This window comes from Larimichthys crocea, chromosome XVII, assembly GCF_000972845.2.
Source record: "Larimichthys crocea isolate SSNF chromosome XVII, L_crocea_2.0, whole genome shotgun sequence".
NCBI lineage: Eukaryota > Metazoa > Chordata > Actinopteri > Sciaenidae > Larimichthys > Larimichthys crocea.
In genome coordinates, this window is record NC_040027.1 from 26,361,581 (window position 1) to 26,375,309 (window position 13,729).

The window sequence follows — 13,729 nt, forward strand, 5'->3', positions numbered from 1 at the left end:
CCTGTTTTTTACTTCCACAATTCCACAGTTCTCCTGTTTCAGTCTGTTTCTCTTGATTTAGGACAAAAATTCCCATTTCTTGTGAAAAGGGGCACAAATATGTCGAGCTCTGGGAATAAAAAAATAACATTAAAGTAAAATTAAGTTATACTGCTATTCTTCTAAATGTGTAAAGGCCTAAACATCTGTGATAGATACAGCAAAGCAAATATGCTATAGTGTATATAAGAAGTGGCCTACAGTACAGCCTACCATATGATCTTGCCATTGATCACTCCTTTTTGCTGAAAAGTTGTAATTGGCTGGGCGAGTGCAGCTTTCATATAGTTCATACCTGCTTCACTTTTCAGCTGCCTTTGACGCAATGCCTTCTACAGTTGTGCACATCTCACCACCTCACCACAGGGGTGTCTCTGGGCTCAGTGCTGGGGACCCTTCTGTTCACTATCTACACTACCTGTCTGGGTCTGATTATCCACTCACACAGCTTCTCTTATTACCACTATGCAGATGACACACAGTTCTATCTCCACAGATCTCTAAATGCCTCACAGACAGATTACACCATCTCCAGTTGAACATCTCAAAAACTTAACTGCTGGTCCTCCCGGCCAAACCTACTATAGACCATGACATCAACATTGAGATCAACTCATATGTCTCGCCCTTACCAGGTGAGCGAGAAACTTAGGAGTCATGACCGATGACCAGCTTACCTTCACTGATCATGGGCTTTGGTTGCCTGGTTGTGCTGCTTTGCACTTCACAACATGAGAAAAGGCCTTACTGGCTGGTTGTACAGGCTGTGATCATCTCCAGATTACATTACTGTAACACCCTCTTGATGGGCTCCTAGCCTGCCCAGTGAAACCTTTTCAGCTGATCCAGAATGTGGCTACGCGCCTAGTTTTCAATTAAACCAAAAGGACACAACATGAGAGTACCTTCTCTCCTAGCACTACCAACAAGTGGATGCTAAATCTAACCGCCTCTAGAACTGTCACTTGTTTCTATGTGAGTAGTACTTATTGCTGCACTATGTCCTTGTTGCACTGTACCTGATTGTCAATAAAGTCGGAGCTCAAACTACTGCAATGTTATTTTGGTAAAACAGATGTGTTATATGAAAAAAAAAAAAAAACTATTGTAATCTTCTAATCTATCTCCTAAAAGACTTGAGTAGAGTGGCTAAAACTTAAATAATAATAACCACAATTACAATTATTGATAGTGCATGAATACAAACAGGGTACTTACTTACTTGTATGGGCTCTTGATTGGGTACTCAGCTAATCACTCATGAATCCAGTTGTGGTTTCCTGTACCTTTTTACACCCACTTGCTTGTGTTAGATGGAAGCAAGATCAGGATGAAGTGTTGAATCACTGTGGATTGCAAAGCTAAGAGTAGATGGCATCCACGTCAGAGAACACAAATTTATTCATTTTGCAGTTAATTTCATACTAACCATTGCGTCGTTAATCTAAGAGAGTTTTAGTGTTTGCCATGAATCACTTTGTTTGTGATTCTGTGTGGACAACAGCAGCAGAGCAGTGACAGTGTGTGAAAGCATGCTGCTTAATCCGTTTCTATTTAGAGCCAATGGATGAAGGTGGCAACTAAGGTGCATATGTGGCGTGTGTGTGTGTGTGTGTGTGTGTGTGTAGACATGGGGTGAGACAGTGTTGGCACCATTAGTGTGTTGCCATAGCAACGTGGCGTTTAGACACCTGACATCTTGGCAGAGAATCAGCCGGGTGTTTTACAGCTAAGCCAGTTGTCACCAGATTCCTTAAGCTTTCTGCCAAAACTGCTGTTTCAGTGCTTCTACTGATTTTCACCTGTGCTCAGTGTCAAGCTCTTGCAAGTCCCAAATAAAAAAGTAATTATGGATTCTGTCTGTTAGGGTACTGTATTTTGGTTCATTTGGTCCTGACTGAGGAAAAAAAATATTGATGAATGAAAAGGTTGTTGCATTTTGTTCTGGTTTGTCTCATGTTCACACTGTCCCTATCATATAGACAGCTCAGTGATTGGACAGTTCTTGGCAGGACCCTCTCAGTGCTGATTGAGGGCATACCCGAATAACATCAGAAGATACGGGTCACTTCCAAACTGCACAAAGCCATTCACCAAATTTTATTTTATTCGATTTAGCCCGTCCTCCTCCACTCCACCCACATACACAAAGCTCTTCTGTTCATTAACCTAAGGCAAGGTTAAGCCACCAGCTGAGGCTTCTGAGAGGAATTTTGATCTTGCTGATGGTGTTTCCTGAGATAAAATGTCTGATTTCATTAAAACAATTAGGGTGCATTATCTGGAGTGTGTAACTTGGTTAGGCTTACACGTGTGGGAATGGAGAAGTTCTTTGAGTGTGTGTGCTGCGTCCTGAATCTCCATAAGTCCCCATGTTCAAATGTCCAACTTCACAGCTGAAATGTAACAATGAAACATGTTCACAGCTTGGTACACAAAACAGTTTTGGTCTCTATAGCTAATTTCCCTGTTCATGACAACTGTACTGAGGCTGGATTTATATACAACTCACCTGTTCAAATGATATTAAGGCTTAAAGTTATGTTAAGAGCGTTATCCTTTTTCTGGGCTGAATGTGAGACAGTTTCACTGAACTGAAGGCTGCATTTTTCTGCCAGCTTCAGCATATGAATGGCAAACTACTCCCTACACTGACATTTATTGTTGGCACCAGATGTGATGCATGAATGTGGTTCTGAGAAATACTTGTGTACTGAACTCTATGAGTGAACTTACAGTATCTCATGTACATACCTTACCTTATCTTTCTGAAGCGGTCATTCATCTTTGAGTGCTCTCATACTGTAGTCTGGTAGGAACTCCCTTTGTCAAAGTGAAGAATTTTCCGGCCTTCAAGAGACTTTTCAAGGATTACAGCTTCCCTCATGGGACCATAATTGTGGTTAGAGTGAACAGGAGTAACTGCCCAACATAGAAACAAACGACAGCTAAGTAGCACGCAGATAATTGCAGTTATCCCAGACATGGACAGAAACCTTGCCACGTTACTTCCTCAAACCTAATCTTCCAAATCAAAACTCCTACTGGTTCCATTAGCGCGTGCTACGCAATCAGACATCTGCTTACACGAGTGCTTCCTTCACTTACCCCTCTGCCTCTTCAGTCCTGGGTCAGTTTCTAAAAACAGATTGTTTCCATCGAGCCTTGAAGTGGTCATACATCACATCTGTCTGCACCACTCCTTTACTTTGATGTTCCAAACAATACAGAAGATCCTCCGTGCTTAGGTGCCTGGCTGCAGTTGCATAACCCTGCTGGTATGTTCCTGGACAGCATGGACATCCTCCTCTACCTCCTCCTGCTACTCCCTCTCCTCTACTTTTTTGCACACAGTGTTTGCTTCATCCTGAAAATGACTTAAAATATGTATAGTTTGCTTTTTCTGTGTGGAACTTTGGATTCTGGTTTCTACAAATGTTTGAAATTCTATAACACTTTGGAGAATGGACATAAATACTAGCCTTTAGGACTAGGTAGGTAAACAATGTGTGTTGCAATTTGAACAAACTCACAGTTTTGCCAAAAATGTAAAGAAAGGTTAAACATTGAGGTTATTGAGGATGTCATCCTCATTCAGTTAAGACCATGCTTTATTTTTTCATTAATTGATCAGGAGTTACACTAGTTGGTCCAGATGGATGCTACAATTAAATATGACAAGTGAGAGCTTTGTGTTTCCTTGTTAGGTTTCCTGGTTTTAATCGCCTTTAATAGCCTGAAACTAGTTTGTTTGACCGGAAAATCTTCTGGCTCATGGTCCACATACTATCTTTTCCTGTCTGCTGGTGAGGCAGTTGAAAGAGCTTCAGTTAAACTGCCGTTTCGAGGGTGAAGCATGGACTGTCTGGCTGAACATTCACATCATGTTTTATGACATGTTTTTTTGACATAAATTACAGCCTTTGAGTATCTTTGAATTTTAGATCTGCGCAGTCTTGGCTTTCTGTTTATAATTAATCGCGTGGTTCAGTGTGGTAAATATGAGACGTTCAAAACACAGATTTTGGGTGGAGCATGTCTCTATTGGACTGTGTGGCAAACATTTCAGAGTGGAACAGGATGAAATAGAAGCTGTATTTTTAATACCCTCGGAAGGTCAGCCAAGTGACATACTAAGAACAGAGGTACATTGATATTGCCTCCATTAATGTCCAGACTCACTACCAGCCATTGTGCTCCCTCATCTCCTTCTGTCTGCCCCCACCCCCACCAGCACACAACCTAGCCAAGCATGTAGAGCACTGTAGAGTAATAAAGTACAGTCAGTGTTAATGCATGTCTTTATTCTCAGTGACAGAGAAAGGTTTGTTACACTGAGCTCAGGGCTTCAGGCTGCAGGGGAACCATAATAATCATAAACCAGAGCAATAATAGCCTACATGGCTACACAGACATACACTTAAACCACGTCTGAGAACGCTTTGTTCTTCTCTCATGTATGTGACAGTCAGACACGGATAGTTATAGAATAGATGACATGTGATGACAGGAAATGACCATGAGGTAGAGAACAGCTATTACATCATGTGACTCCAAAGCAATTTCAAAACATCAGTCATCTGAAGTCATCTGACATTTCCATCCTGTCATCAGGAGGATTCTGTTTTTTAAAAATAAAGGTCAAAAGTAGAACACTACTATCAGCAAAATGTCTCATCGAGGTCCATCATAGCACGTTTCTACATCAATCAGTGGAGACCATCCAAACACTGTACAGATGGGGTCCGTTCCCCCCCAACAATGATTCAGAATAGAATAACACAGCGATACAGTATAATCACAGATGTGCAAATCACTAAAAACATGCACAAAACATTGTGTATGAAAAGGATATTTTCAGCCACCATGAAGGATGAAGTGACTTTTGTCTTCAGACAGTCATGAAATCATGATATGAGAATTGTTCTTCCTGTAGGTCACCTTTCAACAACATAATGCTGGCTTGTCTGCATTTCTGTTGGTGTTTTTCTGGCATCTTCTTACCCCCACTTGCAAAGCTTTGGTTGTCTCAGTTGTTCTCCAGTGATTTGAATTACTGCGCATGGATTAAGAAAGAATTGGAATAACACCAGGCCAGGCAACTGATATGAGTATTCATGACCACCCGAGGACATTTTATTAACAGTGATATGTGACACTTGGACCTTTCCTCTTGCATCATCAGGGCAAATGTAACATTTTTTCCCACTCCTGTGAGGCTGTAAGATTAGCTACTTGTTTTGTTTGTTCAGTCCCTCCAACACTTTTGTTTTGTAGTATGTTGTGAACTGATCTCGATCTGTAAAATATATATATATATTTTGATTGACAGACTACAGTTTGGTTAAATAACTAATTTTTCCTGTCACCCAGCTTTCTAGTCTTATTATATTCTCCATGTCCCTGACTGTAATTTTTCTGTTCTTTGGACTTGCTGGTGTCCCAGCAGCACTCTGTGTGTATCTTCCTCTTTAGATTTAATTAGTGTTCAGCAGGGGAAGGACAACTCTCACCATGTGCCAGCATGCTTTCACTGACTGCCCGACTCATGCATGTTTGTGTGTATCTGGCTCCATCTGATCCGTGTGTCCCTCTTTACAGATGAGATCATGCAGCAGGAGATCAGGCCCCTGCTGGCTGTAGACATCATAGAGCAGCTTCATCGCCAGTTCGCCTTGCTCTCAGGTATGTAATAACCGTTCTGTTGTCCACACTTTGACTGTCCAACCTACATGTATGTATTTATATGGAGGGCCGAGAAACATAATAGCTTGAGTTATACATACATTCAATGAAATTTTCAGAATCATATTTAGAAAATCAGAATCAGACAATAACTTAAGTTTTGTTGATAATATGCAGCCTGTGTGTGTTTTTGTTCAGTGCAGCATATTGTATGCAACTTGTGGTTGTGAAAACACAACCACATTTGATTGAACTGAGCTTTAAAATTCATGTGAAAATAACTTTAAAATGATCTGCCCCTTTTACATAATCTACATGTTGTTTGTGAAAATCTGCCAAAACTGAAAACAATAAGATTTAAAGGAAGATTCCAAAGTTGGGAAACTCACAAGAGAGAGAGATTGGTCAAAATCCATGCAGCAGTGGCCAACATATCCTGACTTCTAGTCATGTGTGGGTGTGTTTGGTAAATGCCCATAGCTTTTAAAACGGCTGTTTCTAGTTTGTAACACAGACTTTTTGTGGAACATGCTTCCAGGAAAGATAACCCTGATGATGTGCAGAGACAGAAGATATTGTACAACTGTGTCCACAGGCTGAATTTGAATCATTTTGACTGTAGTAGAATGGCCTTCAGTAAAGTTGTTGGAGGTAAACCAAGCCCAACTCACAGCTAACCTGTAGTACAGGGATCTGTACCTACACTAGTCTACACTGTATTTTACAACAGATCCAACTCTACCCTAGTTTGGTGCCAAAAACTTGTCATGGTCTGTGCTTTATATTGTAGGTTTCTGTCTCTCACTCATCTCTTCTCCACCTTCATTTCACTCCATAAAAGGCAACAAGCTCCACTAATGGTATTTAATAATAAAACCAACAAGCTATTTTTATAGCATCACTTCCACACTCATGTTTCTTCTTCCCTATATACATACAGGAACTGAAAGTTTCACTTTATATCCAATATAGCAGCAAATTTTCAGCGGTTTCTCAGCTGGTGTTATGTTTCTGTTGGGTTGTGTCATCGACACAAGTCACAGACGAAAGAAGAGCATTATGTGCAAAACAGCTGCTCGGCTCTCTTGTGGGAAGATAATCACACAAAAATTAGTAATATGCGTTTACAGAGAAAAAAAAACACAGAAAGCTCTGCAGTTGAGTTGAACTTTTCCTTTAAAGGCTTCAAACACTTTTTTCTGTATTTTTTGGTTCACTTTAAAGCGATCACCAGCCAAAGAGGGAATCACTGTCCTGCTTCACTTAAAAAATAAAAACACATGTTAGTCAATCATTTAAACCCAGTGGATGTAGTGTCCCTACAGGATGGAGTCCAAATGACTCTCTGACGTGATTTCCTATCAGTGTCCCGCCCTGTAGATAGATAAATGTGTTCCATGCCTTGAATTCAAGGAAAAAAAACGGGGAGTACATTTTCATCTTCGTTTAACTAATGGCTAATACAATCAAGGTGATTCTGATACTGATACCAGGGTACTGGGTATACCTCATATAACGCTTAAAGTGCTGGATCAGGTATTGGTGTGAATCTATGTACCGATCCGATATCACATAATTTATTAGCCCCAGCTTTTTCCCAGCAACGTCCTGTTAGCCATTTTGTTTCTTTGGATGACAAAGTCCTGACCCACCCTAGTGTGACATTGATAGATTTTCTCTGATAGTGTTACCCTAACCCTAACCAATCTCACTCCTCATGCCTAAACTTAACCCACCCAAACTAAGAAAAGCAATAAATACTACCCAATTAACCTGTAATAGCTGCAGTATGTTTAAAATGTTCTGGAGTGAATTAATTAGTTGCTTTTCCATGTGGTGGGAACTAACTGGGGCTGGCTGATAAAAGGTATTGGGGTAGTGATACAGGATATTGAGAAGAGATGTTCTCTTACACTCTCAGGACATGCATTAGGTTTATATGAGTGCTTTAGCCACTCTAGTGACATCCATCTAATTAGTCCAGACTGAAATATCTCCAGTATTCAATATAACTATTGAATGGATTACTATAGTATCCACTACGGTAACCTGTATCTATTTCTCAAGGTTTATATCTTATAATGTGTTTTGATTCACTTCACAGACACTGTCGTGATATGATGATGTGTTTCAGGTAGTAATTTAGATTTCTGCAGCTGCTGCAGGATGATGAACTGAATAATTGTGTTTTATTACTAAAAACAAAGAATAAAATGATATTACACTCTAGTACAATGGGAAATGATACATCCAATTGTAGTGCTAAAACAATGGTTGAATTACTCATGGGTCAACATTGCGTGATTGGTCTAATGGATGGTTAACAGTTGAGTTTTCACCTCTGGAGAGTACCGTGCAAAGAATCTGTCCACTACAAATACCACAGCTGCTGTCACTCCCATGTGATAGCAGCTAGTTTGTGCATTAAAATAGATGCATGCATATATTTGCTCTTATTTTTCAAGGTTTTTTTTCTCTTGGGTGCCCTCAGACTTTCCAGATGTGTTGTTACCGGTGGCACAGAAGCCTATGTGGTTTCCCAAGGGATGCTTCTCATTCCTTCTCTCGGCCGTCTCACAACAGCCAAAATAACCACTATTTCCAAAAGTTCCGTCTCTCAGCATTACTCGCCTGCAGAGTTACATAAGTTTAACACAGGCTTGGTTTATGGCTCTCACCACATGTGTGTCTATTGTGAGTGTCTGTCTGCCTTCTCAGTGAGATGTGGGTTGGTGTGGTATTTTTGTCTTTGTCTTTACATACAGTTTTGTCACATGTCAACTTGATCATTCAGTTTAGTTTGAGATACATAGAAATTTCACTACTGATACTCCTCCAATCATATTGAACATCTTAACATCTGTATAAAACAGAAATCAGACATAATATACAAGCAGAGAAGGACAGAGATTTCTCAAACCTGCATTCACTGATATTTTTTGGCCACTTGGGGGCAGTGCAACAAGCTGGAAACACAACATTGGCAAACCTTTACCTGCCCCTGAAAGTTGATATGGCTAATGTGCTAACAAACAATTACCTATTCACGCAGCAGCAGAGGAAACAACAGCAGCATTGATATGGAGTCGTGTTTTCTGGACCACATCATGAAATTAACTCTCCTTTCAACTTGGTGACCAATTGTTCATATAAAAGCATTGATTCTGTTGGGTATACTTTGAAAGCAGAGCACAATGTTTCTGTATGTATAATATATTTGTGGTCATTTGATTCAACTCTATCTTATTTAGGAATATGAATTATCCATATACTAAAACTAGATTTTGACACAAGGAAAACTAACAAATCAAATGGTAGCAGATCAGCCAATAAGAAGGTTTCTTACAAATATAATATATAACCAGAAAATATAGAATATAATAACACTCATTCCTCCTGCAGCATGTTAGATGAAATTAACTGGACTTGTGCAGTTGACTGGTGAAATTGTAGGTGACAGAGCAGACAAAATTCAATGTGTGATGCATGTGTGTGTGTGTCTCAAAATGTTTCTAAAATTACACACATCATTGTTCTCCACACAGATGACAAGTAATATTTTAGCTCAGGCACCAGAGCATTTTTAGCTCAAGGTCGCCATCTTGTGACTTTTTAGTAGAAGCAGAAGCATAAGACGGAAACAACAAGAGTTCTCCAAGACTTTCCATGACTAAATTATTTAACCTCTGTGTCTGAAATTGTCTCTCGTCCTGGTTTTAAATGTTGGTTTTAAGTAGGATTGGTTTCCCTGCAGCTGGGCTGAAAAGCATTTAAGGCAATGAAGACAAGAATGTTGATACATTATATTCGCAATGACGCATTTCAAAAAGCTTAAATGTGACTTTATGCACAAAGGAACGGTCATTAAATGTCGTGTGGTGTTTTTGTGTTTCAGGGGGGCGAGGGAACGATGGCGCCCCCATCATCACCTTCCCAGAGTACTCAGGCTTCAGCGAAGTGCCAGAGGAAGACTTCCTCAATGTAGTCACTTACCTGACCAGCATCCCCAGGTACACATGCCTCTCACACACATTAAACTTCATTCTCATTCATGCTCATTGGACATCAGTGAAGGACCTTGTAGAAGACACACCAACGTTAAACTGCTTTCAGTGTCATTTCTCGAATGAATGAACATGGCAGCTAGCTTAGGATGCTATGATTTCTCTTCTGTTTACACTGATGGGGTCACTTCTACTCATCTCATTACAGCTTAACAGAGGTAACTGATATCTAGCCATCTAAGATCAAAATTGATTGTAGGCTGAACTGCTACAGGGTCAAAAAGTGGACAGCTGGGCCCCTATTAAGTTCCCCTTTTTTAAATACTGTTAGTTGAGCCTTGATCTGGTCAATGAACCTAAAGCAAAGAGATATAGATATAGATATAGATATAGATATAGACACAGAGATCATATATGTGTCCTCTCAGAAGGCTAAACTTAATTTCCTCTGGATATACAGTGGTACAGTGGTTTAATGTTTCTGGATTATACGCATATTGTCAAACCTATTGGTGTATTCCTGAGCAGTGTGTTCAGGAGCAGTAAACATCCAATTTTAGGGTATCTGACTGTCTTCTTCTCATCCTGTCTTCAGCCTGGATGCTGCCAGCATCGGCTTCATCATCATCATCGACCGGAGGAAGGACAAATGGAGCTCAGTCAAGGCCTCTCTGTCCAGGATCGCCGTAAGTTCTTTAAGACACCTCATATCAGCATGCGATCATAAACACAAACAAGTGAAGAGATTTATTTTTATTACTGCAAACAAGTGCAACCAAACAAACCATGAATAGAAGTCATTTACAGAAAAGTAACATTTGGAGCTACACATCCATAATATTTCATAATATCTTCTATGTGCACTTGGATGAAACACAGTGAAGAACATATATTAGCTGTCCATAAAATGAGAAAATGAATACGTAGCTATGGCGATATGCATTTATTGTGATGGTTAAATTTAATTTCATCTTAATTACTCAAGATTTGTCCAGTATTTGTATCAAGGGTACCTATCTATACCTATATAACTAACTAAATATATATTTATAATTTATAGAGAGTATAAAATCTGCAAATGCAAAATACAATTATATATTGATGGTTATGAATGTATAGTCTAAACAAGATACTGTATACTACTTTTCTTTTGTCTGGTCTGTAGAAATCACTGTACTGAAGCTCAGTGTGTAACATATATTTGTGTCCCCTAGAGGGCAGTCTAAGGAAAATGAAAGTCTTCTAAGTCAGTGGTTCCCAGTTTTTTCCCTGCAGGGACTCCTTTTCTGTCATTGGATTGTCACCAAGTGACATTATTTATTACATTCAATGCATAACAGAACAACAGAACTGTTAAATGAATGCAATAAATGCAGAAAGTAAGATGTGTGATTTGGATGAATTATTTCATTATTAATTAATTAATTATTTCCTGTGCATATTTAATCAGAGATGACTTTTCCTCAGATTTTTGTTTTCATACAATTCTCTGTCTGTATGATGTATTTTTTTAAAAAAAACAACAGTCATACATAATTTAAATCATACATAATACAAGGTAATGAGCACCAAAGATTCTAAAAACTTTATTTGGAAGTTGTTATCTTTTCTGTGAAAAGTACTGATGAGTCACTGTTTGCAGTTTTAAAATAGAAGTTTATGGGGCCATGGTTAGCTCAATGACTCTCAGTTCAGGTGCTTTTTAATGACAGGCACGATGATTCACTATGTAGATTTGGATTCAGGCTGTTCATGTTAACTGCCTCACAGACAGAAAACTTCATTGACTTCTCACTGTGTCAAGTTTTTCAAACTAGGTTTGGCACTTCAGTGGTTTCACACCAGCAAGACACATATGTGACACTTTGCATGTTGTTGTATTGTGTAGGGGGCGTTTCCTGGAAACCTGCAGCTGGTGTTGGTGCTGAGGCCGTCCAGGTTCTTCCAGAGGGCGATAGCAGATATCGGGATCAAGCTGCACAAGGATGACTTTAAAATGAAGGTACCGGTAAGCATGCTTCAATATCAACTTTAAAAAACACAACCAGCTGCAGTCGTGTATGTGTACATCTGTGGCTGTTTCATCATTACATCTCCATGAGGTTTTAACAGCATGTGACCAAGAAGGTTCACCTGATTCAACACAGGTGAATCCCAGGGAGAGTCCAACCATCACTTACATCAAACTCTCACTCTAAACTCTGGTACATCAGTTACATTATAATCAATATGATGAGGAGCTCAGTTCCCTCTAAAATACTAGAAATCGCCTTTATTCAAGTCTCTAAACTTAATTTTTCTGTTTTTCAATCAGATGAGACATGATCACACAAAAAATAAACTTTTGACATTTTATTGTCAATGAGGCAGAATACTGAAGGCCTTTCAGGTAACTCTCTTTAGTCATGTTGTGCACCACAATAGATCACTGAAACCTCATATGTGCACATCACACTTGTGGGTTGCAGTAGCTGTGTCCTGAGTCCTTACCACAGCGACCTGAGTCTAGATGTGGTGCATGACATCCCCTCCCTCTTTCCTGTCTCTCTCTGTAGTGAAACAGTGAAAGCGAATTACCATATATATATTTTTAATAAACTACAGTTCCTCTTTGCTATGTAAATCAACAGGCGTGTTGCGGATGGACACATTAACAACTTCTCCCTCTGTTATTAACTCTATCCACCGTCTGTTTCTGTGTCTGTTATACATATACATATATATATATATATATATATATATAGATATATATATAGATATATATATAGATATATATATATATTAGGGCATAATGTAGTCTTGATTAAAAGTGCTTATAATGATGCACTGAATGTGCAGATTGTGATGCTGAACTCTCTGTCGGACCTACACGGCTATGTGGATAAAGGCCAGCTGACCAGGGAGCTAGGAGGAAGCCTGGAGTACTGTCACAGTCAGTGGATCCACCATAGAACTGTGAGTAGACATACAGTGCTAAACATACTACACCTTAAGTGGTTAGACATTTTTTTTGTCATCTTTCCACTCGTGGCTGCATGGTCAGTTGCGTTTTAGGATGCTGCAGAGTCATGTGTGGATCTGTTTCCCTCCCCTAGGCCATAGAGAACTTTGCCATGACAGTGAAAACCACAGCCCAGATGTTACAGAAATTTGGGACAGACCTGGCGGAGACTGAGCTGCCCAATGACGTCCAGTGCACCAAAGACCTGCTCACAGCTCACACAGACAAACACAACAACCTCAAGGTACATTTGACACCCTGACACATGCTAACATGGACAGGAAGTGTATGCACGACAACAAAGAGTGAGCTCCTGTAGCCAACAAATGTGAAGCTCAGAGTGTGGTGGCTCTTGCCACTGCTTCCTACTGGGTAATCTGAAAATGGGCAAAGATGTGCAGCGTGGGTAGAGCTAATGGATATTGAGTGGCCATTTGAGGGACTGCAGTTTTTGGAACTTCCACGTTGTCTTCACTTTACAGCCACGGAAGTTGCTATTTGGACTAAACCTGTAGGACATGGACACGAAATGTCTTTTCGTATGTCCCTCGTATTTCCCATTTTTGATCTCAAGCTGCCCAACCGATGAGCCTGACAGTACAGAAACATCTGTTTGGGAAAGTGTAGACGGCACACCAACATGCATTATGAAGGGTCAGGTGACTGGTAGCCAAACCAGCACTAAAAATTATTAGCTTTTTTAGGCAGGCTTGAAGTGACAAGTTCTCTTTATGGAAGCTCTGTTAGCAAGCCTACTGAAAAGTAGCCTACACATACCTTTTGGTATCTTGGTCTGTCATGAGACATTTGCCTTGCAAGTTGTATCAGCCCCTCAAGATTATTTTGCATCACTTTCCTTCTTTATGAGTCTCAGACTGAAATCAAATTTGCATATACCAGGAAGGGTCATTATCTAAATAACATAAGAGCATATTCCACTGATAAAAATGAGAAGTTACACATACAAACACTAGTCAGCTGTTTTACAGATGGTATTAAT

At 39.7% G+C, this 13,729-nt stretch overlaps 1 protein-coding gene across 4 annotated transcripts in view; it reads left to right on the top strand.

Moving 5' to 3' along the window:
• Positions 1-13,729, top strand: part of mcf2l2 (MCF.2 cell line derived transforming sequence-like 2) — a 122,334-nt gene that overhangs the window by 33,323 nt on the left and 75,282 nt on the right. For 3 of the 4 annotated variants that reach the window (XM_019276758.2, XM_019276760.2, XM_019276761.2), the window contains 6 exons: positions 5,641-5,724; positions 9,620-9,734; positions 10,324-10,414; positions 11,617-11,736; positions 12,567-12,683; positions 12,824-12,973. In XM_019276758.2, the coding sequence (XP_019132303.1) occupies positions 5,641-5,724; positions 9,620-9,734; positions 10,324-10,414; positions 11,617-11,736; positions 12,567-12,683; positions 12,824-12,973 (677 nt within the window). The remainder of the gene's footprint in view (positions 1-5,640; positions 5,725-9,619; positions 9,735-10,323; positions 10,415-11,616; positions 11,737-12,566; positions 12,684-12,823; positions 12,974-13,729) is intronic. The other variant, XM_019276759.2, reaches the window with a different exon arrangement.